General features: G+C 42.3%; 2 protein-coding genes across 3 annotated transcripts in view; both read left to right on the forward strand.

The window, feature by feature from the left end:
- The window catches only part of Calm2 (calmodulin 2), a 12545-nt gene extending 7582 nt beyond the window's left edge, over positions 1-4963 (forward strand). Inside the window, exons 3-6 of the mRNA XM_034514063.2 lie at positions 2571-2714; positions 2791-2897; positions 3352-3487; positions 4330-4963. Of these exons, the coding sequence (XP_034369954.1) occupies positions 2571-2714; positions 2791-2897; positions 3352-3487; positions 4330-4358 (416 nt within the window). The 3' untranslated portion in view covers positions 4359-4963. The remainder of the gene's footprint in view (positions 1-2570; positions 2715-2790; positions 2898-3351; positions 3488-4329) is intronic.
- Positions 4964-10035: 5072 nt separating this feature from the next.
- The window catches only part of Stpg4 (sperm-tail PG-rich repeat containing 4), a 32699-nt gene continuing 18953 nt past the window's right edge, over positions 10036-23781 (forward strand). The window contains exons 1-6 of one of the 2 annotated variants that reach the window (XM_076942486.1): positions 10036-10192; positions 11589-11648; positions 14203-14218; positions 14297-14460; positions 20981-21045; positions 21266-21320. In XM_076942486.1, the coding sequence (XP_076798601.1) occupies positions 10109-10192; positions 11589-11648; positions 14203-14218; positions 14297-14460; positions 20981-21045; positions 21266-21320 (444 nt within the window). In that variant the 5' untranslated portion in view covers positions 10036-10108. Of the gene's footprint in view, positions 10193-11588; positions 11649-14202; positions 14461-20980; positions 21046-21265; positions 21321-23781 lie in introns of both variants that reach the window. The other variant, XM_034514605.2, reaches the window with a different exon arrangement.

Consider the following 23781-nt stretch of genomic DNA (forward strand, 5'->3'; position numbering starts at 1 on the left):
TGATATTCTGGAGTCTAAAATCTTCTTGTCCTTCCAGAAAGAAATGTTGACCATCTAGGGATATAAAATGCAACATTATATGAAGAGTTGAAGCTATTTTTATTCTCATACTGTAATAAATACTACTATAGATTTGTTTAGAAATTCTAATAGTAAATAACTTAGTCTAGAAATAAAACAGTACTTGTTCTGGTGAAACAGTTATTAAAGTTTATGTTGCTTTATGATTTTTTTTTTCCTAAAGAATACCTCATTCTAGTACGACATCAGTAACCAGTTAATGTTGTTACAACTTTATCTGTACTTCAGTTACTGTTTCACATTTGAAAGACTGGTAGTAAAAAGTACTTTAAAAGTTTTCAACTTTCAAGGTCCAGATTTGATTAAAACATTAACCTTATTGGATTTATAGCAGTGGTTACCCTGACTACAGAATACAGAAGGCTTGCTGTACCCTTGGGCACTCACCTTCTCTTTGTTGTGATATGTAGTCTCATTGCTAAACAAATAAAACGAGCTATTCTGACTTCTAAAAGTTTCAGTCTTCGTGTTACTAGAACAATTAGGAGCAGGCCCTTTACATACAAGATAGCTGTGATATTCAGTATTTTTATTGTATATTTAACTTTTAGCTCCTAATTTTGTATTCTGATAGTATTAATGGGAATTAATGCTTAGAAAAAAGTGCTCCTGTTTGTAAGTATATATTGTGCTGGCTTTGAAGAGCGAATGAACTGTAAAGGCAAATGGATATACAGTGTGTGTTTCCAATGTATCATAGCTCTGACTCTTCAGCATAAGAATAGTTTTGCCTGTGGTAGTGGCCCAGCCCTTCAGTCCTAGTTACTCAGCAGGCAGACTCAGGATCTCTGTAAGTTCCAGGACAGCCAGGACTACACAGAAGCAGCCCTGTCTCTAAAAAAACAAAAAAGATTAAAGAGCCTTTAGTATAAGAATATAAATTTGGCCTTTGGTAATGTCATTAGTTCCTTTGTTTTGTATATAAATTAGCAGGTGTAGCATGAGTGATGTGGTTTCTGTTTGGAGACAAGACCCAGGCTGGCCTCTAGTTCTTGATCCTCCTGCCCAGCCTCCCCGGTTCTGGAATTACAGTTGTACACCACTGTGACATGGCCCATGGATGTTTTAAATCTTTGAAATTTAGGATACATAAACTTAGCCATCTATTTTTCCTACAAATAGGTTAGCGTAGTTAAACTACATGTAATATAATAGCTTGATTGTTGCTACTTAAACATGGGGGGGTATGCACTTAAACGATGTCAAATAAAAGATGGTTAAGTATGTACTCTTAAGTACTTTAACCTTTTAATAATTTAGGAAATGATAGAATATGGGCCTATGCCGATATTTGTTTCTAGATAATTTGTGCATCTTATTTGTGAAAAGGCACTCAGAACTTTTTTTTTAAGTATATAAATTTGGTGCATTATACAATCTTTATCAAATCTTGTTTGTAGGTGGGGAAGCCTTGATTTGTTTAGTAATTAGATTGTTTAGTATTGTGCACAAGTCATTCAATTATTGCAGCCAATTCCTAATTAAGCTTCAAATGGATAATAGATGAGTTCCTCAGGAAATAGATGTTTAAGTGGACTAAACCTGTGTGTGCATATGTGGAGGGAGTGTTGTATTGAGTGGCCAGAGATGAGTCAGTGCAGCGGAATCCAAATCAAAAGCTAACCAGGTGTTCATGCTGCATAAAGTGACATGGTGTTCCAAAAGGTAATGGGATCTGGTAATTGTGTGGGTAATTTTGACAAAAGAACTCAAATCAGGAGGCAGTTTCAATAGTAGAAGCAAAAGAGGTAGCTTTGAACCAAAATACTGGTTGCAGAGTTAGAAAAAAAAGAATCATTGTCATTTTTTAGTACAGCTTTTTTATAGACGTCAGGGGACTAGTTAAAGTGGCTTTCCTGGAGTTTGCTTAGTCCCTGGAGTTGCTGAGGATTATACAATTTACTGAGTTTATTACATATCTTGCTTGAGGTCAATCAAGGGGAGTCTGTTTTATTGGACAGTCAGAAAAGTGAGGAAATACAGGTCTTTAAGGGCATGCACCACCACTGCCCGACTATAATAAAAGTTTTAATGTCTAAAGTTTTCTACTCAAAATTGCCTTTGTTCTCCATAACCTTAGATCTAACTGGACATTGATAACTTGACTCATTAATATTAGTATTTGATGGATAATCTCTTTTTTGCTGTTAGAAAACTAGCCCATTTAATTTTTTTCTGAAGTCTTTGCTTTGATTTAGTATTTTGTTGATTTTAGACATAGCTTTAACCTTTGAAGGTATCTCTAAACATCTGTCTGTATATTGGATTTTTCTGAGATTTTAAAACTCCCTGGTAGCTCAGTGTGAACACATACTGGCTTGGTTGGCCAAAGATTTTGACAAATTATCACAAGGTATTCTCACCTAATTTATTAGGAATCAGAATTCCATTTGAAGTGCTGTTTTTGCTTTCTTGAAGAGTTAGTACATTTTATGCTATAGGGTGGTATTGTTAACCTGTATGTTTGGACTTTGTGTCTCTCTTGGCAGAGTTCAAAGAAGCTTTCTCACTATTTGACAAGGACGGGGATGGGACAATAACAACAAAGGAGCTGGGGACAGTGATGAGGTCTCTGGGGCAGAATCCCACAGAGGCAGAGCTGCAGGACATGATCAATGAAGTAGATGCGGATGGTACGTGTTTTAATTTGGGCCTGGGGGGTTCGTCACAGAGGCGTTTGCATTGTATGTTTATACAAACTATTTTCAGGTAATGGCACAATTGACTTCCCTGAATTTCTGACAATGATGGCAAGAAAAATGAAAGACACAGACAGTGAAGAAGAAATTAGAGAAGCATTCCGTGTGTTTGATAAGGTAAAGCTCAGGCTGCATGTGTTGGGAATAGAATGAAGCTCATAGGACCTACCTGGATACCTACTGGGCTTCTCTTAAGAATTCAATGTAAACTTGGGATTTCAAGTCTTACGGAAAAAAATACATGCATTTTGTGCCTTTGGAACCAGGGAATAGTGGCTTGAATGTGGGGACATCCTACTTCTGACATTTACAGATCAACTAGTGTAGATTCTCTTCACTATATGTGTGAAAAAAATAACACACATGCCCCACATGCACCCCGAAATGGTTTCTTTGTGTAGCCCTGACTGCCCTGGAACTCCCTGTAAGACCAGGCTGTTGCAGACCCACAGAGAACCACCTGCCTCTGCCTCCACTTGATACGAATTTCTAAAGTCTACTTTTCTAACATGAAATTGTTCATAATGTTGGAATTCAAATACTCAGACATCACCCTACTACTCTTTTGTAGGATGGCAATGGCTATATTAGTGCAGCAGAGCTCCGCCATGTGATGACAAACCTTGGAGAGAAGTTAACAGATGAAGAGGTTGATGAAATGATCAGGGAAGCAGACATTGATGGGGACGGTCAGGTAAACTATGAAGGTAAGTCACGCATGCTACCTCACTCCAGAGCTATTTCTAGGATAAAGTTACCAGGGTGTTTCATAGCTGAAGATCAGTGATCTTTACCTCCTGAAATTTGGATGCTAAAAAAGTTCTCACTAAATTTATGTCATTTAAAATGTCTGCCAACAAGACCACATGACTTACCTAAGAAGTTTGACTGTCAGTTTTAAGCCTGTGATAAGGTATTAACATTTGAATGGAACTGTACAGGTTTTATAGAAGGTGGTGGGATAATTTGGAAAGTTTGAAATTTTACTGTGAATTCCCTAAGATGAAATTAAAAGATTATATGAGTAGGTTCTGTTTTTCTTTCTGACTCTAGTCTGAAACGGTTTGAATTCAAAAGTATCTTGGTTACCTGAAACAAGATGGCTGCCCACTCACAGGAAGTGAGGCTTTTAGAAAAGGACAGGACTTCAGGGATCAGTCTTTCACCTTTCACTTTCTCACTTGTATTTTTCATAACAGTTTTAAGCAGCATAAAGGTTAGCCTTATAAAAGTCAAACAGGTTACAATATTAACTTTTGACCTAGCAGATAGAAAATTCAAGTGTAAAACTAAGCCCATCCTGTTGCTGGGAACTTTGGGTCTTACCTACGCCAGGTAACCTACCAGTGTGCTGTAGACCACAGCCCCAACATTAATTGCTTCGTGTTTAATGATCTGAATTAATAGTGATCTATAAAGATCCAACTTTGGCCATTAGCTGGCTTTCCTGTTGCTGTGGTGATTGTAGGAGGGAACAGAGATGCAGTGTGTAGCTATGCTGGCTTGTCCTTTGTCAATGACTCACGTTCCTGTTTTTTATTTTTTTCAGAGTTTGTACAAATGATGACAGCGAAGTGAAGACACTGTACAGACTGTGTTAAATTTCTTGTACAAAATTGTTTATTTGCCTTTTCTTTGTTTGTAACTTATCTGTAAAAGGTTTCCCCCTGTCAAAAAATATGCATGTATAGTAATTAGGACTTCATTCCTCCATGTTTTCTTCCCTTATCTTACTGTCATTGTCCTTAAACCTGATTTTAGAAAATTGATCAAGTAACATGTTGCATGTGGCTTACTCTGGATATATCTAAGCCCTTCTGCACATCCAAACATAGATGGAGTTGGTCAAATGAGGGAACATCTGGGTTATGCCTTTTTTAAAGTAGCTTTTAGGAATTGTCAGCATGTTGTTGTTGAAGTGTGGAGTTGTAACTCTGCGTGGACTGTGGACAGTCAACAATATGTACTTAAAAGTTGCACTATTGCAAAACGGGTGTTTTATCCAGGTACTCGGACACTATTTTTTTGTACTGCTGGTATTGTACCAGAAACATTTTCTTTTATTGTTACTTGCTTTTTAAACTTTGTTTAGCCACTTAAAGAAAATCTGCTTACGGCACAATTTGCCTCAAATCCATTCCAAGTTGTATATTTGTTTTCCAATAAAAAAAAATTACAATTTACCCAATTGTTGCTCTGAATCTGAGTGATTTGATAACTGTTGGTGTCTGATTTTTTTGAGACAGCGTGTGAAATTGCTTTCTTCATGGTGTGATTCAGTTGTTTTTGAGCTAGAATCTTATAGGAAAATCCTTCCTGTCTTACTCTTACAAAGATTAAAGGCCCTTTTTATGGATGGGCATGGTGGCATGCAGTGTGCACACACACACCTTTAATCCCACCACTTGGGAGGCAGAGGCGGGCAGGTCTCTTTGAGTTTAAGGGTCAGCCCGATGCCTGTTCTACATAGTAAGCCAGACTGGACTCCACAGTGAGACCCTGTCTCCAAGAAGAAGAAAAAACCCTTTTATAAATGAACCTTTTGTAAGGAATTGGGATATGATACATATTTAGTGTTTACCTTTTATTATTTAAAGGTTTTAGGTTGATGAGTATGAATGTTTGGCCTGTATGTATACCACATGTGCGCCTTCTGCCCTCAGCTGTCAGAAGAGGGCACCGGACTCCAAGAACTGTGGACCACTGTGAGTGCTGGAAACCCAACCTGGGCCCTCTGTAAACACAAGTACTGCTGAACCAACTAACTCTTCAGCCTTGCTTCCTACCCCTTAAAGCAGTTGCAACAACTTTGTTAGTAGCAGGAGGATACTATGTTTTACCTTTATTTCTTCGTTTTAACTATCAGTATGCTCTTAATTTAACTAGAGAGAAATTTCAGCTGTCCTGTTAGCTACTTACATGCTATACAGTAAAGTTTTAGGGTTAGATAAGCAGATGGCTTAAGCTGTATTTTAGCTTTTGCTTGTTTCTTCCATTGCTTGCTTTGTAATTTAGGTTCAAGGAATGGTTATCAAGATTTTTCTTTTCTGCTTTTAAATACCTAATTCCATAACAAACCAGAACCAGGGTTGAAAGGGAGGGTGAGTATGTTTGTTACCTGCTTATTGTGGCCCACAAGATTTAGAGTTGTCCTGGAAGGCGGGGCAGCTCATCATTCAGTCGGCTACAGCCTTATGTAGAGGAGGGGAGGGAAGTTAAGACACTGCCAACTCTGTTCATCATATTCCTCGAGTGAAAACTTAGTAGAAATAGATGGCCATTTGGGAGGTTATTGAGTGATGTTAGCATTTTAAAGGATCATAAACATTCTGAGGTATTAAATGGATCGCACATCTGTTACAGGCATTGTTGACACCACTGTAAAAGTGATCTTCAGGTCTGCTGTCCAAGCTCTAATTAATTTACCTATAAGATGCCATCACTGTTTCTAATGATCTTTCTAAAATGTCCAGTGAGATAGTGATTCTTTTTAATAGTCTCTGGCCTTTTGGCTAAAGTATTACCATGTTAAGCCCCGTGCCCTTGTAAAGTGAGAACAGGACTATTAATATAAGTATTTTTCTAGTTAAAAGTCTGGAGGTTCAAACAAATACTAAGATACAGATAACCAAGAATGAAGTTAGACTATGCATAGCTGGTCTCAAACTTGGCATCAATCTTGCCCTTGCCTCCTCAGAGCTGGAATTAGTGTGTGCCACCATGCCTAGCGTTGCTTTCTTGTCCTGGTGCTGGGAATGAAGGCCATTGAAGCTACATCCCTGGCCTACCTGTGTCATAGTTTTTAGTGGTTTTATGTCAGAGTGCAGAAGGCATAAGAGGGATGTTATCCTGCTTTTACAGGATACTGAAATATACATAATTTCTATGATGACCTTTGGAACTACTTTGTAAACAATCGTATATGAATCCAGGACTAGGATTTAAAACCATCTCCAAGTCTCTACTGTGTTACTAGTATTTGTTTAGCAGGACTATGGTAGTGATTAATCCTTTAGTGCCATCTGTAGCATGTTTGCTCTGAGATGATTCTGTCAGTTAAAGCACATTTGTAAAGGAAGATGTGAGTGTCCACGCATCCCATGAGTTTAGTACCTGTGGAGGGAGGTTAGGAGGAGGGGTCAGGTCCTCTGGAACTGCCATGTAGGTGTTGGGAACCAAATCTAGGTCATGTGTAAGAGCAGCAAGGTCTCTCAGTTGCTGAGCCCAAGCCCCTGAAGTTTGAGAAATCACTACTGTGTCAGGATAATGTGTTTAACCATTTATAGTGGTGATTTTTCAATTTGAGGTTAATTTTAATGAATGGCAGTTTTTGAAGGAACTTTCAAAGAGGTATTTAGCATAAACTTGGAATCAAACTCTTCAGCCTTGAGAGTTGAAGATTATCCTTGGGAAGTAAAATTTCCCAAGAAATTTTAGGGAAAGAACATTTTTAGAGGTCTGGTAGGTGAACAGGTATTGGGCAGGTATTATAGTGGTGGGTTTTGTTTAGTTTTTTCTTTTCTTTCAGACTACCTCACATATCCCAGGCCTTTTCCACTGTTTGAACTTCACCTTGAAATTCTCATTCTCCTTTTTCTCCCAAGCACTAGGATGTCACCCCCATGCCCAGGCTGTGTGATACTGGAAGGTATCTTCACGGCTGTGTGCATGCTAGACAGTAATTCTGGCAAGTGAGCTTTGTCCCAGTCCCAGCGATGTTTCCTTAGCTGTGTTCAATTGTCTTATGGGTAAAAGTCCTTGAAGTCATTGACCTATATGTTTCTATTTTTGAGGTAAACTATTTTTTTTTTTTTCATCTGGTTGCTTTCTTTTCACTTGCACACCTTGTGTAGGTTTCTGGACTTCTCTGTACCTTCTTCATAGTCTGTAGTCTCTAGGGTCTCAGTCCCTAGTCTGCTGAGCCAGTTTTACAAAATAAGAAAGTAAAATACGCACAGGGTGGACTTGATTAACCTGTTACACTTGAGAACTTTCTTTTCATCTTAACTATTTAACTTCCAACTATTTTAAACTCAATTTCCAGGACTTTTGAACAGTAGTAAATTGAGAAGCCACGTGTGGTAGTGAGTGTGACCATGGCACTTGGAGAACTGGAGGCCTAGGGTGCAGGGGACTGGAGAGAGGAACGCCAGCATTGTGGAGAAAGTAGAGGAAGGATCTACCAAGGATCTGAGGCTGGCCGGCTGCTCATCAGGAACCGCGCTTGCCTCATGAGCCTGCTGAGGTAGATGCCAGACCATCAGTGGACAAGGAGACAGACAGACAGATAGACAGACAGACAGAGAAAAGCAAATCTTAAAACTGAATAAGGTTTTCTTAGTTTCTGTCCTGGGATTAGAATCCATTTGTGTTTTAATAAAATCACAAGATGTTTAAAGAACATCAATTAAGAACATTTCGTGTTTTGCCTCCATGTCTGTATCCTGTGTTTGTATACATGTCTGTATACTGTGTGTATGCCTGATACCCTGGGAGGCCAGAAGAGGGCACCACATTCCCCAGAACTGATTACAAAAAGTTGGGGGCCACCATGTGAGTGCTGGGAATTGAACCCAAGTCCTCTTAACCAGTGTTCTTAACCACTAAGCTGTGAACATCAATTTTTGAAAGGCCCCATTAAAACAAATTGATACCAAGATATAACTAACTGCTCTTACATAAGTTCCTCTTGTGTTCTGATTTTAGTTTATGTTATGCTGTATGTGTGTGCATGTGTATCCGAGCATTTAAATAGAGGCAACTTTTGATAGTCAGTTTTCTGCTCATAGCATGTGGGTCTCAGGGTTATCAAACTCAAGATCACCAGGCTTAGCAGTCCCAGGGAGGTTTTCCCTCCCTCAGAGCTCTCCTGGCCCTGAGGATATTTTCAGTTTATGTGTATGAGTGTTTTACCTGTGGTATGTATGAGCCCCCTGTGTGTGCCTTGTGCCTACAGGGCAGAGGACATTGGATCTCCTGGAACTGGAGTCACAGGATTGTTATGAGCCACCATGTGTGTTTTCGGAACCTAACCCTGGTCCTCTGGAAAAGCAGCCAGTGCTCCTAGCTCTGAAGCCCTTTCTCCGGAATTGGATGGTTTTAGGGGGAAAGTGAGGAAAGAATGGTGTCTACTCACTCTTGAAAGTTGGTGGTGAGAAACCAAAACCTCATGCTGTTGACAGTGATGCTTTGGAGCTGGCTAGAGCTGGATTTGAATTTTTGGGCTTCTCGTGTGTGTGAAGTGATGGTATCACTGTCCAAGAAAGTTGTCCTCATTCTACAGGTGAAACCAATTAATGACTGCTTTGTAGCGCTGCCTTGAGGACCTGAAGCATAGTGTACAATAGGTGCACCGCAAATGGGAATTAAGGGTTTTAAAAATCTGGGGCTGGAGAGATGGCTCAGCAGTTAAGAGCACTGACTGCTCTCCCAGAGGTCCTGAGTTCAATTCTCAGCAACCACATCTGTAATGGAACCTGATTTTCTCTTCTGGTCTGCAGGCATACATACAGATAGAGAACACTTATACATAAAGTAAATAGGTTAGAAGAAAAAGAAAGAAAGGAAGGAAGGAAGGAAGAAAAAGGGGGAGGGGGGAGAGAAGAAAAGACAAGGCTGCAGAGATGGCTCAGCAGTTAAGAGCACTGACCGCTCTCCCAGAGGTTCTGAGTTCAATTCTCAGCAACCACATGGTGGTTCACAACCATCTATAATGGGATCTGATGCCCTCTTGGTGTGTTGTGTCTGAGGATATATACATACAAAAAATAAATCTTTTAAAAAAAAAAAAACTTGTTAAATGTTTCTAGGTTGAGAAGCTACAACCAAGAAGGGGAGGAGGGGCAGTGGGCAAAGGGCCCAGAGGAGAGAGATGGGTGGTATGTTGTCATAGCTAAGCGGTTAGCCTAGTGTTCAGGATTGCCCCGATTCCAACCCGAAGTGGGTGTTATGGCAGAACTGGAACGTAAAGCTAAATCTGTTACCAGTTTCTCTTTCTGGGATATGGGGATGATGGTGATATGTGAGGGAATGGTAGAATTTGTGGGGTGCCACCAGGTGTGGGGTAGTCTGTCTATACATACCCAAGAACTGGGGCAACTTCACAATTCCCCTATATTTTATGACTCATACATGTGACCGTCTCAAAGACTGTCAACTGAGTCAGCTTCGCTGGGGCCCGCACCGAGCCTTGCTTCCCTGTCCCCATCACTGGAGGTGACCTTCAAGGACCCTGCGTGGGGCTTTCACGCGCAGGCTCGGAATTGGTGGGTGGCCATGGTGCCTAGCAACCGGCTGCCAGCACTGGCCTGTGGAGAGAGGAGGTCACAATGGCTGAGCCAACCGTTGTTATAACCTCCACCACAGTACCTAGAGAAGACCTGGGTCATGGGGAGCCGATCCTTACAACTACGGTAGGGTGGCCTGCCCCTCATGGCGCCGCAGCCTCGCTTACGGAGCCCAATGACTTTTCCGCATCCCTGCTTGAGTCCCATGAGCTGCTTAGCCGCCTTGCCGAGGGTCTTATCTAGCCTGTAGCTGCCCGATTCTTTGTTTTATTTGATTGTGATTTGATTTTCTTTTTTTCTGCCACTTCCCCTTACCTCCTCTCTCCACCCCCATCCCACCTCCCTCCACAATTACTAGCGTCAATTTCCAAAAGAATGAACAGTTTGCAGTTCTATCAGACATGCTCTGTCTGCCCTACCACTTACTTTTTAGTACTTTAAAAAATAAAATTGGATGAGGGATATTTAGCCTATCATTTATCTTCTCCTTTAAAGTGAATTTAGAATGATAGATGATTGGATTATAAATCTCTTGTCTGGATCAAATGGACAGCTCATTTCTTCTGGACTGGCTCTGTTACTGGTCCCCAGTCCTACCTACCACCGTTCTCTGCTTTGGAGGGAGATGTGGGAAACCTGTTTTGACCTGCCTAAGAACATTTTCTTTCTGGCTGCAAAATGAGCAACTAAAAAACCAACAGGAATCTAATAAAAGAATGTACTGGGTGGGAAGAGGTTGGCTTGAATGTCTAGCATGGTATATGAAACCAGGGAAATTCTTTTGCTGTTTAGAGAAATGTAGGTAGTTCACAGTGGCACTATAGAACTCATGGAGTTGATTTCAGCTTCAAGACAGAGTGAGTTGCATCTGTCATTTTTACCAATTATTCTTTTAGGAATTCTTGCTTGAGATATCCCCTATTTCATATTACAAACTGAATGTAGAGTTTGATATTTTCATGATTTGCAATAGCACAAAAGGAAAAGCAAAACATCCAGGTTCTGTGGGCAGTGGGGCTGAAGCAAACTCGTGTTCGTCATAAATTTATATGGAGTGCTTACTGCAGAGACAAGAAACCCACGGGAAACTAAGGCATACCCAAGCCATCTGTTTCTTAACTTGACAGATGATATGTTAAAAATAAAACCTACCATTTATCAAGCAATGACTTAATAAATGTGGCTGTGGGTGTGTGTCCTGCCCCTCTCTCCCGACAGGGTCTCACTATGTGGCTCCCTGGCTAGCCTGGGAGCAAAGGAGTCATGGCCTAACACTACCTAATGTTCTTACAACGTCGCTGTGAGGTAGGGATATTTCTTTTAGTGTCACCAAAGGGATTTTAGATACTTAAAACCTCTTACTATCTTATCAATGTAAGGAAATAGTATGGGCAAAACGTAGGCAGCTTTCATTTTAATAACGATAGCTAGTTGGTTTGATACAGGCAATTTAGTTTCCTCAGGTAAATAATTTCAAGAGATCACTTTCTAAACAAATAAACATATTTGTGTTTGCTCATAGAAACAAGCCCAGAAGACTCCAGGTCTTGAGAGAGAAGGATGGTGGAGGCTCACAATAACGGTATGTACATTCCTGAGAAGGATGGTGGAGGCTCACAGTAACAGACGGTCTGTACACCCTCACTCTTTCCAGTTCAATGCTTTTTCTTCCCATTAAGGTTTTAGTCAGTCTTGCCTTTTCGGTTAACAACATTTAACTGTGAGAAAACCAAGTTTGTTCAGCTCTACTCAGGTTGCATTTCTACTTATAATTTTAGGATTAGCATATGATGAGAAGTTAGCTTTAAGTGTTGAATGTAAAAGTTTAGAGAGTGAAACAGATCTAGGCATCCGGGTGCTTACAGAGTGGCTAGCTAAGGCCAACCTACAATCTCGGTCACATCTCAGATCCAACCTCTCCAACCTATGACCTCAATCACATCCTCTCTAGAAAGGGGATTTGGCCTCTGATTTTGTCACATATGGCAGAGAAGTCAGTGTGTTAACATGATGTCCTAGTCTGGGTCACTATTACTCTAATGAGTGCCATTCCCAACGCAATTTAGGGAGGAAAGGGTTTATTTCAGTTTATACTTCAGGTCACAGTCCATCACTGGGGGAAGTCAGAGCAGGAACTCAAACAGGGCTGGAACCTGGAGGCAGGAGCTGATGCAGAGGCAATGGAGGATGCTGCTTACTGCCTAGTTCTCCATGGCTTGCTCAGCTTGCTTTCTTATAGAGCCTGGGACCCCATCTCAGGGATGGCACCACCCATAGTGGGATGGGCTCCTTCCCATCAACCACTGATTAAGAAAATGTTCTACAGGCTGACCTTATTTTCTCAGTTGAAGTTCCCTCCTTTCAGATAACTCCAGCTTGTGTCAAGTTGACTTAAGACTAGCCAGCACAGATGGTCAGTATTTAAAGTACATAACAATAAGCTGGTAGCATGTGAAAGAATGGCCCATTCACTTTCTCAAAGGACACTTTTGTATTACAGACATTCATCTATCAAAATGCTTTAAAAATAGAGACAAATTTCAGGCAAACTAATTTGAACAAAAGACATGGGCTGAATACTCACTGGAAAGATAGTCAGAGGTGCCAGAACTTCTGATCTGGCCATTTAGCCACGCTGTGGTCATGATCTGAAGTTCCAAACCCCTTCTTTGCCTAAGCGGACCATGTGATGTTCACCTGCCTTCTGAGGCTGCCATTATATTTCAGCTCACTCTTGAGGCTCCTTAGAAACATTGTATCCAATAACTAAGACACTGGGCTCTGTACCCACTCACTGGCCTGCAATCTGTAGCCAGAGAACTACAGCTAGATACTCATTACCTTTCAACAAAGTAACTTTTGGGCTAATGAGAATATTCAGTAGATAAAAGCCATTAAGGCTGAGGCCCTGAGTGCGATCTTCAGGCCCCATGTGAAGGAAGGGGAGAACTGACTTTACCTTCTGACCCTTATGTGCACACTGTGGTATATGCCACACCTCACTCCACATACACAAAATAAATATATAAAATGTGACTTTATTTTTCTTAGACAGAGTTTCACTATATAGCCTTGGCTGGTCCAGCACTCATTATGTAGACCAGGTTGCTCTGAGATTAAAGGGCACGTGCAATAAAGTTCTCTCTGTGTGTGTGTGTGTGTTTACAAATTTATTTATTTTATGTAGCTATCTTCAGACACATGAGAAGAGGGCATCAGACCCCATTGCAGATGGTTGTAAACCACCATGTAAACCACATGTAAGCAACCATGTGGTTGCTGGGAATTGAAGAAAAGTCAGTGCTCTTAACCAATGAGCCATCTCTCCAGCCCACCTGTAATAAAGTTTAAAGATAACTTTTAGCCCTGATTCTAGAGCAATGCCTTGCAGTTGCTTAAGAAAGGAATTACTCACAATGCTTTTGAAATATTCTTCTATGTTTGGGAGCAAGGTGGCTGGAGGAACAGTGAAGAACAGTGAAGAACAGTGACTGCTCTTCCACAGGACTTGCGTTCAATTCCCAGTACCAATATCGCTGCTAACCATTGCTTAATTCTAGTTCCAAGGGATTCAGCATTCTATACTGGCTTCTGTGTATTCTGCACAAATGTAGTAAAATGCCTTATGCATAAAATACAAATAAAGAATATTAAGAAAAATGATTGTTAGGGGTAGGAGAGACGGCTCGGCAGTTTAGATTACTTGCTGCTCTTGCAGAGGTCCTAGATCCTGGGCTCAGCATTTACTTGGTAACTCACAACCATCTGTAACTTCAGTTCCAGGGGATCTGACAACCTATTCTGACTTCTGTGGGCACTGGAAACACATGTGGTGCACAGACATACATTCAAGTAAAACCAATTACACCTTTAATCTAGTATTTTGGAGGCAGAGGTAGGCAGATTTCTATAAATTCAAGGCCAGCCACGGCTACATAGTGAGATCCTGTCTCAAAACAAAATTAAAACAAACGAATTCACATTCAATATTGGTTCACATACAATATAATGAATTAAAAGTATTTATTAAAATTGATAAAAACTTTCTTAAAGTTAGAAATGACCCTTCAAGGACAAGGCCTTATGGGGAGTCACAGGTCTACACAGATCTTACATCTAATGTCAATTCCCCGCAGAATACTCCAATACCTGGTACATACCATTTAAGGAGTTTTATTGAAGAATCCCTATTAAATCCAGTGAAAATAACCTACAATTTTAAAAACGAAGGGAGGAAAAGGCCCCCTCTTGTGCTGAGAAACGATCCGGTCCCAACTGACCTCCCGCACTATAGTCCTCCCGACTTTCTGGAGCTGTTGAAGAAGCAGACGGCCTCATACTCTTTCAAGGACAAGCCCCGGGCAGACCCCAGCACACTAGTTGACAAAGATGAGGTAAGTAAGACACTACTACCAGTGTTTTGTGAGAAAAGTTGCAAGAGTATATGTGTGTGTGTGTGTGTATGTATGTATGTATGCGTGTGTGTGTGTGTATGTATGTATGTATGTGTGTGTGTATGTATGTATGCGTGTGTGTGTGTATGTATGTATGCGTGTGTGTGTCTGTGTGTGTGTGTATGTATGTATGTATGTATGTGTGTGTGTATGTATGTATGTGTGTGTGTCTGTGTGTGTGTATGTATGTATGTGTGTGTATGTATGTATGCGTGTGTGTGTATGTATGTATGCGTGTGTGTCTCTGTGTGTGTGTATGTATGTATGTGTGTATGTATGTATGCGTGTGTGTGTGTGTATGTATGTGTGTGTGTGTGTATGTATGTATGCGTGTGTGTGTGTATGTATGTATGTATGTATGCGTGTGTGTCTGTGTGTATGTATGTATGTGTGTGTGTATGTATGTATGCGTGTGTGTGTGTATGTGTGTGTGTGTGCGCGCGCGCGTATGTGGCTTAGACACAGAGTGTATACCCAACCCTTAAGGAAAACCCCAGCCTATCTTATTCCCTATAGAAATCAAACAATGCAAAGACTTCTCAGTAGTCACCATGCTTGCTGTTGTTGCAGAGGACCTGAGTTCAGTTTCCTGAAACCATGTCAAGCCGTTCACAAACCATAACTCCAGCTCCAGGGGATCCAATGCCTCTAGTCTCGTTAGGCATAGATCTCTATTTACGTTTAAACACACACACACACACACACACACACACACACACACACACACACGGCCCTATACATAACATAAAAACAAATAAATCTAGAAATGGAAAAAGTGCTGTGTGGCTTGCAAATGTGCCCAGTAAGATCTTTCCTATGAAGTCTTAACTAAACTGAAAGAGAATGAGTGGAGTCAGGTCCTGGCAGGATCCCCTCATCTGGGGACCTTTGGCTCCGGCCTTGGTCCCCACACACTGGCCTCTTGAAGCAGCTGGTGCTGTGGTTCCTCTGGGAACCAGTTAAGTAGGTTTAGCTGGACCTTGGTGGATAAACATGTTTTCTTCTATGTGACTTTTTTCCTTTTAAAGATTTATTTATAATTGTGTGTCTGTGTGTGAGTAGAGGCCAGAGCTGCTGCTCCCCTCCCCTGGGCTGGAGTGGTTGTGAACTGACACAAGGTACTTGGCACTGGGCTCAGGCCCTCTACAAATGCTCTTAACCAAGTAGCTGTCCCTGCAACCCCCTTACAGGACTCTAACACCTACTACAGGCGTCCCTATACACTCTTAGCTAAGTGTGTTGAAGTAGGCTGAAGAGATGTTATTTCTGTTTTACCTGCAAGAAAACTGCTGTAAATAAGAAACTAACTCATCCAGGACACAGTGTAAAACAAACAAAGCACTTTACTTATTTATTTATTTTTCTGAGATGGGTTTCTTTGCATAGCCCTGGCTGTCCTCAAGTTCAATCTGTAGACCAGGCTGGCCTCAAACTCAAAGATCTGCCTGCCTCTGCCTCCCAAGTGCAGGACTAAAGGTGTGCACCACCAGATCCTGCTCAAAACAGCACTTTTAACTGAGGGCTTTGACCATGTAGCTCTCCTTCCTGTTTACCATATGCTCTACTCACAGAGAGGGAGCAGGCAGGGTTTTGGTAGTTGGAATCCAAAGGCTGCACTTCCAGGGCCTAGCAGGACCCTTTTGAAGGGACGTGTGCTGAATAGGTCTCTTCAAGGGACTTCGGCTTGTTACTTGAACCTTCAGTCTTTTTCCTTTCTCTTTGTCTTAATAGTTCCCAAATGATAAGAGCCAGTAATATCATCAGTCCTGAAGATGCATAGCCACTGTGTGAGACCAAGGCGTTGTAGCTGGGTAGTCACACGTGCCTATGACTCTACACTGAGGCTGAGGCACAACGATCTCAAGTTCCAAGCTAGCTTGGGCTGCATAGTACCCTGTCTTCAGCTGGGAATGGTGGCATATGCCTTTAATCCCAGGACTCGGGGGGTGGGGGGGCAGAGGCAAGCAGATCTTTGTGAATTTGAGGCCAGCCTAGTCTACATAGCGAGTTCTAGTACAGTCAAGCCTACATGGAGAGATCCTATCTCAAAACAACCAAAGCAACCAACCAACCAACCAACTAACCAGCCAACTAACCAGCCAACCAACCAACCAACCAACCAACCAACCAACCAACCAAAAACCCCTGTCTTCCAAAACCAAAAGGAAATAAGAGACAGTTGTATTTGCTAAGTGAATATAAAACTCTCAGCTGGATATGCACACATAAGTGGCATGGAGCCTGTTGCTACTGCTTCGCAGATCTGAACTGTGAACATAACAGACTGGTATAGGTTTGTTAGACAAATCTTATCCTGTTTGCTTCACTGGACTAATATAAATGCTGGGTTATACTTGGCTTTCCGGCTTGGTATCAGGTAACCAAGCTACCGGTGAAATCATTCTGGCCACTCATTCTCTGATATTTTCTCCCATGTGCTTCCTCTCCTGCTCCTTACCCATCCTTGGGACAAGCCAGAGTCCCACTGTGGAAAACCTTAATGAAACAACTCATGTGTTTAGCTTCCCCAGAGGGACAAGCCTTCTCCGGTTTCTTTATGGCCTTTTTTCCTTTCCTCCCCACATTTCATAAAGGACCAAGTTCCAGAAGCTGGGGAGTCCAGTGCTTTCCTCTGTGGTGGTATCTGAGAATATATTCAGTATGGAAACAGAAGGAATGTTTGTGTGCCCGTGCGATTCAAACTTACAATGTTTCGACAGCTGGCCTTGATGGAATGATTTGAATTGGGGCAGTGCCATTTAATAAAATTGTGTGATGTTCTCAGTTTTCCATACCTATGACTTTTGTTTGTGTTTTTTGGTATTTTGAGACATAAAAATGGGATCCCCTGCCCCCAGGCCTGCTTTTCCCTCAGAGTTGCAGTCAGCGGGCAGACCATGGCCCCTCCTTATTTGTTAAAGAATTTGGGTTCCTTACTCACAGCGCTCTGCGCCCCCACAGTGATTTCAGTGACTTGTCAACAGCCTGGCTTCTTGGTTTCTTCACTGCTCCTCGAGCTCAACCACTCCTTAGATTTTTTTCCCCAAGACTCATAATTTTAATCCTCCATGGTCTTAGGTAGATGACTTGTCTTCTCTGGCCCCGCTCCAGCTTCCCCTCCCCCATCCCACCTTTATGTGGCTCGCATTTGCGCCCAGTCACGGTGCCCTCTTCCCATGCCCATTGTCATCTTGCCCGTGTCTCTTGCTTGTTTTGGCAAAGCCACACATTGGTTAAACCTCACAGCCTTTCTGGTAGCAATGTATCATGTATGCAGGAGGACTATCTCATTTTAAGTCCTTCACCGCCAGTAAGCACACAGTAGGTCTCCACAGTTGGTTTGCATTCTCACCCTCCTACCCAGTCCTGTCTCCACTCTTCACTCCCTGACATTTTTTCCAATCCTCAGTCTTGGTTTTCTCCTTAGCCCTTTCAGCTGCCTTCTGTTCCTGTCCCAACTGGGGTTTGTCTCCGAGTGCCGGGACCCACATACTCCTCTCCATATGCCCTGTCCCCGTGGACGGTGGGCTCAGCCTGTCTCCAGGTGGTAAACACCCAGAGTAGAGATCCCCAGAGTTTATGTCTCCTGCCTAGATGTCTCCCTTGAGTCCCACTGCCTTTGATCCCTTGTACTTGAATGGTAAGTGCAAGGCTTCTCAACCTCAACACTCCTGACATTTTAGACAGGGTAAGTCTCGGAACTGGAGGGCCGATCTGCACTTTGTTGCCGGCCTCTGCACAGGAGATGTCATTGATATTCCTCCCTCCAAGTCTTAATAACTAAAACTGTCACTAAACATTGAAGGCACTGGGCTGTGTGTGGCCTCTGGCCACTTTTTCTCATGGCTAACAGGCTTGTTGGGAGTGCGATCGCTTGCTCAATTTCTTTTTTAACAGATTCACTATGGGCCTGTAGAAATGGCGCTGTCTCTTACCACGCATGTGTTGCTCTGTATCCTGCAGCTCTACTGCACCCCTTTTCCTGTTCTCAGCATCCTTTCATGGAGTCCTTTGATTTTTCAGTGTGTAGACTCACAGCAGGTGTGTGTGATTATCAGTCACTAGTGCATGGTGCCCTTTGCTCTTCAAATGTATTTTTTGTGAATTCCCCAAGGCCTGGGCTGAGTGTTTCCTTCCAGAGAAGGTTTTCTTTTTCCCTTGGCAGCTTTAGGGGAGCTGTTGGGCTCACACTGCTGGGAATGGACCCTTCTGTGCAGTGGCTCATGCCTGCAATGCAGATCTATGGAATGTATGCACGGAACTAGCCCCTGGTTATAGTCCCTTTGGAGCAGGGGTTCTTCCCTTTCTGATTCTGCTTTGATAGCAAGGCGACCCTCTGCAGTCCATTGGCAATGGTGAGGTGGGAGGGCTGACTCTCAGGAGCTACCCTTTGGGGGTCTCAAATGCATGTGGGTGGAGACCTCTGGGCTACCCTTACCATTGACTGGCCCAGGGTTTGGCCTCTGGGTACTTCCAGGGCTCTGAAGTTCCCTCAGACTCAGCTGCACTCCCATGCCTGGTTTGGTTTGTTCCCAGCCAACAGCACCAGGCCAGAGCTGGCCCTTTATCTCCTCAGTTCTCTCTGTTTGGAGTCTTATCCCTGCTGCCTTGTTACTTACATCTGCACATGTTTGAATGCTCAAATTTGTTTTTAGCATTTGTCCTCCCTTCTTAGCTGCCTATACTAAGAGGAGTCATCTGAGTAACCTACCCTGTCACTAGCAGGAACCAGGACTTTCCAGAACCTTCTCCATACTATTTGAACTCTCTACACATCGTTTTTCAAAGTTGTAGCTGTATCTGATGAGCAGACATATCCTTCACATTCAGACGATCACTTTTGCTTATCTATCCCTCTGCCCCATGGCAGGATGGTTCTGTGCTGTGGCATTCCCTCAGAGGAGGCGTATTACCATTGTAAATGCTCCCTGTTACTTCAGGTAGAAATGAGAGACTTACATAAATGTAGGTGTGATAGAGCGAATTCACCACCAGTAAGAATCTGGTTCACAATCTCCAGGCAATGAAAAGACAGGAGAAACTAGTGGACTGAGCACTGAGCACTGTTTGTCACCCAAAAGAAGGTGGACCCACTGCTGTAAAGATGCATAGCTTCCAGAAAACGCTGGCCACTCTGTCTTCTAACCTGCCTTCAAGGGTGAGAATGAGCCTTCTTACCATGCAATCGAAACAGACACAGGACAGGAGTGAGAAGCTCATGACAAGATACACTACTGACAGAAAGACAAAGTGTCAATCAGCTTTGACTCCTAATTCATCACGAAGGACAGTAAATGACATTTACAGAAGCTTTGCTCATGCTTATCAAGACTTAGAAGCATCTAGGTTGCTTTTCAGTAGATGACAGACTGGGCACACTGAGACAATGGGGTGTCATTCAGCTCTAAAAAGAAATGAGTTTTCAAGCCACAGAAGAACATATAAGAAACCTAAGTATATATTAAATATGAGAAGCTTTAGCCCCAACACTCAGGAAGCACAGGCAGATCTCTGTGAGTTTGAGGCCAGCCTGGTTTCCCCTTCTGTATGTGTTGTTATTGTTCCCTACACTTATAGATGAGCACACCCATACATAGAGTTTTATGTATACTATATAGGTGCATGACCATATATTGCTATCATTATCTTATGGAGAAAACTTATATGTTAGATCATTTAAGAATAAAAAATAAATTAGAAGTAGGAGTCAGGTATAATAGCACATACTTGTAACCCCAGTACTCAGGAGCAAATGCATGAGGGTCCTGAGTTCAAGGTCAGCCTGGGTTACTAACAGACTCTACTCCAATAAACAAAAACTGGTCAATAAACAAAACCTAAGCAAACAGTACAATGAAAATTTCTACCTTGAGCTATTCATTCTTCAAAGGCTCTTTATTTCTTAATAGAGACTCAAGCTTTTGACCTATAATTTTTAGCAACTTCTTTTTAAAATGTGATTGTGTACATAGAATGTTATGCATGTGCACATGTGTGTGTGTGTGTGTGTGTGTGTGTGTGTGTGTACCAGAGATCAACATCAGATGTCTTCCTTAGAAACCTTATTTTTTTTTTGAGACAGGTTCTCTCACCGAATCTAGAGTGCACTGACTGGTGAGGCAGGGCAGCCACTGAATTGCAAGGGCCTCCTTCTGTCTGCCTCCTAGAACTGGCTGCATAGACACACATGCCTTTAATCCCAGCATTGCCTGGGGGCAAGTAGATCACTGTGAGTTAAGGCCAGCCTGCTCCATCTATATCTAGTCCCAGGACAGTCAAAGTTGCACAGTGAGACAGTGAAACAAACAAACAAACAAACAAACAAACAGTGTGTGTGTGTGTGTGTATGTGTGTGTGTGTGTGTGTGTGTATGTGTGCGTGTGTATGTGTGTGTGTGAATGATGATAATATGGTGAACTAATGAGCTGTTTTTGTCTGTCTGTCTGTTCCTCCTGTGCAGTCACTTTATCTTTGTCCGGGACAGTACGAGACACTTCCTGCACCGGTTCCCAAGAGTCCGGCCAGGTAACTCTAAGCCCCTTTGGCTCTCACAAGCCCTCATATTTGCATATGGGCGTACGTGCCAATGCCTGTGGCTTTAACCCTCACTGGGCACTTTATGTCTAGATTAATCTTTAAAGTGTTTAATGAGAGATGAGCAACAAATTAACAAAGATTTTCACTTCAAAAAAAAAAAAAAAACAGACTTAGAAACCATTTTTTTCTCTTTCTTTTTTTCATATAGAAACTTTGTATTTCGTTCTACAGTCCAAAGATTCCCACCAAACTATTTCACTCCTGTAAGTAAAATGTAGAGTAAATGCTAATAGACTTGCTGCTTGCTGCTGACAGTAGCCTCACCTAACAGTAAGCTGTGAATGAATGTGTGGCAGTCAACACAAGTTCTACATATCTGTGACAAAATGCCTGTCAAAAGGAGCTTAGGTGATGGGCAGTGGTGGCACATGCCTTTAACAGCCTGGTCTATAGTGTAAGTTCCAGGACAGCCAGGGCTATACAAAGAAACCCTGTCTCAAAAAAGCAAAAAACAAAACAAACAAACAAAAACAAAACAAAAAGAAAGAGAGAGAGAGAGAGAGAGAGAGAGAGAGAGAGAGAGAGAGAGAGGAGCTTAGGTGAGGGAGGGGAGCTTTAGTGCCTCGTGGTGGGGAAGGAATGGTGGAGTTTATGGTGCTTAAAACATGCTAAAGCATGCAACCCTTGCTTGTTCACACCATGGTCTCGCTCACAGAATGTACAATGCCAAGGGTGAATTCTGATATCATTATGGATCTTGGGTACAGAAAAAGCAGGCTGGAAAGTGGGTGGACCCCCAGTGACCTGCTTCGACCAGCCGGGCCTGACCTCCTAAAGGTTCCACAGCTTTTAAAATAATGGCACAGAGATGGGCTTTGTCTGCAGTACTTGCTTTGCCTACAACTTTGATTGTATTCACACCCTTTCCCCACAAACTGCACACTGCCCAAGTCCTTCCCGTCAGCCCTTTACCCTCTCCTGTTGTAAATCTACCCAGCAGCAGGCAGCAGCAATCCTGTTTAGCCTGCATGGTGTGGTTTGGAAATTTCCCCTTCTGAATTAATCAGCCCATTTTTTTTTTTTTAAATCTGTGCTCACTTCCATTTTTAGGGGATGGAAAGGACACAGCCAATTTTTTAAAAATGCATTAATTTTTGTTTGCCAAGACGTAATGCAAGGACTGTAGTCAGATACCCAGGTTCCTCTGACATTTGTTTACTGCCTGTGTGTCTGCCATGTTCAAGTCGTTCCAGCTTCCACCAGAATAGCCCATCATGCTCTGTACACAGATGGGCTTCTAGGGCCTGCAGCTCCAAATTCCCACACATTGATCTTAGGAACCAGGACCCAAAGCCCCAAAACCACAGGGCCTAGTTCACCTCAGCAATGATTCCAACTCTCAGTGCCTCAAGCTGGGGACTGAGCATCCAAAGCGTGAGCCTGTGAGGAACATTTCCAGTTCAAACTAGCCATGCATTTAAGGTAGACACACTGGGAATGTCACTGTGGGGGGAAATACACACACACATACACACACACACACACACACACACACACACACATTGATTGATTGTGTGTGTGTGCATGTAATTAACTTTATGGCACTGTGGAGTTAACTCAATGGTATAGCACCTGCCTGGCATGTGAAAGGGTTCATCATCAACACCAAAGAAAAGAACAAAAAAAAAAAAAGAAAGGAAGAAAGAAAGAGATTTACTGTACAATATACTGGCTGCAATGAATAACAATGCACTATATACTGTTGGAAATTGTCAATAAAATGGACTTATTTTTTATACAAAAATGATAGTTAGGAGGTAGTGCATTCATTAACTTATTTTTAAAACAAGATTTTATTGTACATATTCTTTAGTGTGTGCGTGCGTGCGTGCGTGCGTGCGTGTGTGTGTGTGTCTGTGTCTGTGTGTCTGTGTGTGTGACGTGTTCCAGTGCCCATGTAGGTCAGAAGAGAATGTAAAATTCCTGGAGCTCGGTTACAGGTAGTTGAATGACCTGATGTGAACACTGAGCCGGGAACTTGGATCCTGTGAAGAGCAATGTCAGTCTTAACAGCGGTGCCACGCCTTAGCCATTCTACAGGATGATGCAATGCCAAGGTTACAGTTTTCATTTATCTAAACTAATCTTCTAAAAAACAAACAAACAAACAAACAAACAAAACCCAATTCTTATGCAAAGCCCTTGTGTGATGTCATCAGGCATGATTAAGAAATCAAATGTGATTTCTTAAATTATTTTTATTCTCACCAAAAATAATACCCTTCTGTGGTTAAATGTCAGCTATGCCATCGACCCTAATGAACAGCAGGCCTCTTCCCTGTCTCCTCCTCCATCTTTAACTATCAGAGCTATTTCTTCTGATTTCATTTTTTCATTTCTTTTTTGGAGAGGGGGGTGTTTGAGACAGGGCTTGTCTACATTGTCCTGACTGTCCTGGAACTCATTCTGTAGACCAGGTTGGACTCAAACTCACAGAGATTGACCTGCCTCTGTCTCCTTAGAACTGGGATTAAATGTGTGTGTCAACACTGCTTGGCTGTATTTCTTACACAGCTTCTTTTTAAACATTAGGCATGATCTCTAAGTTCTCTCTGTATAGAATATAAACCTGTAGCTCTCATCACCCCCACCCCACCCACCCACCCCCACACATGCACACATGCACACGAATGCACACCCCCCACCTCACCCCCCACACACGCC

Source organism: Arvicanthis niloticus, chromosome 11, assembly GCF_011762505.2.
Source record: "Arvicanthis niloticus isolate mArvNil1 chromosome 11, mArvNil1.pat.X, whole genome shotgun sequence".
Lineage (NCBI taxonomy): Eukaryota > Metazoa > Chordata > Mammalia > Rodentia > Muridae > Arvicanthis > Arvicanthis niloticus.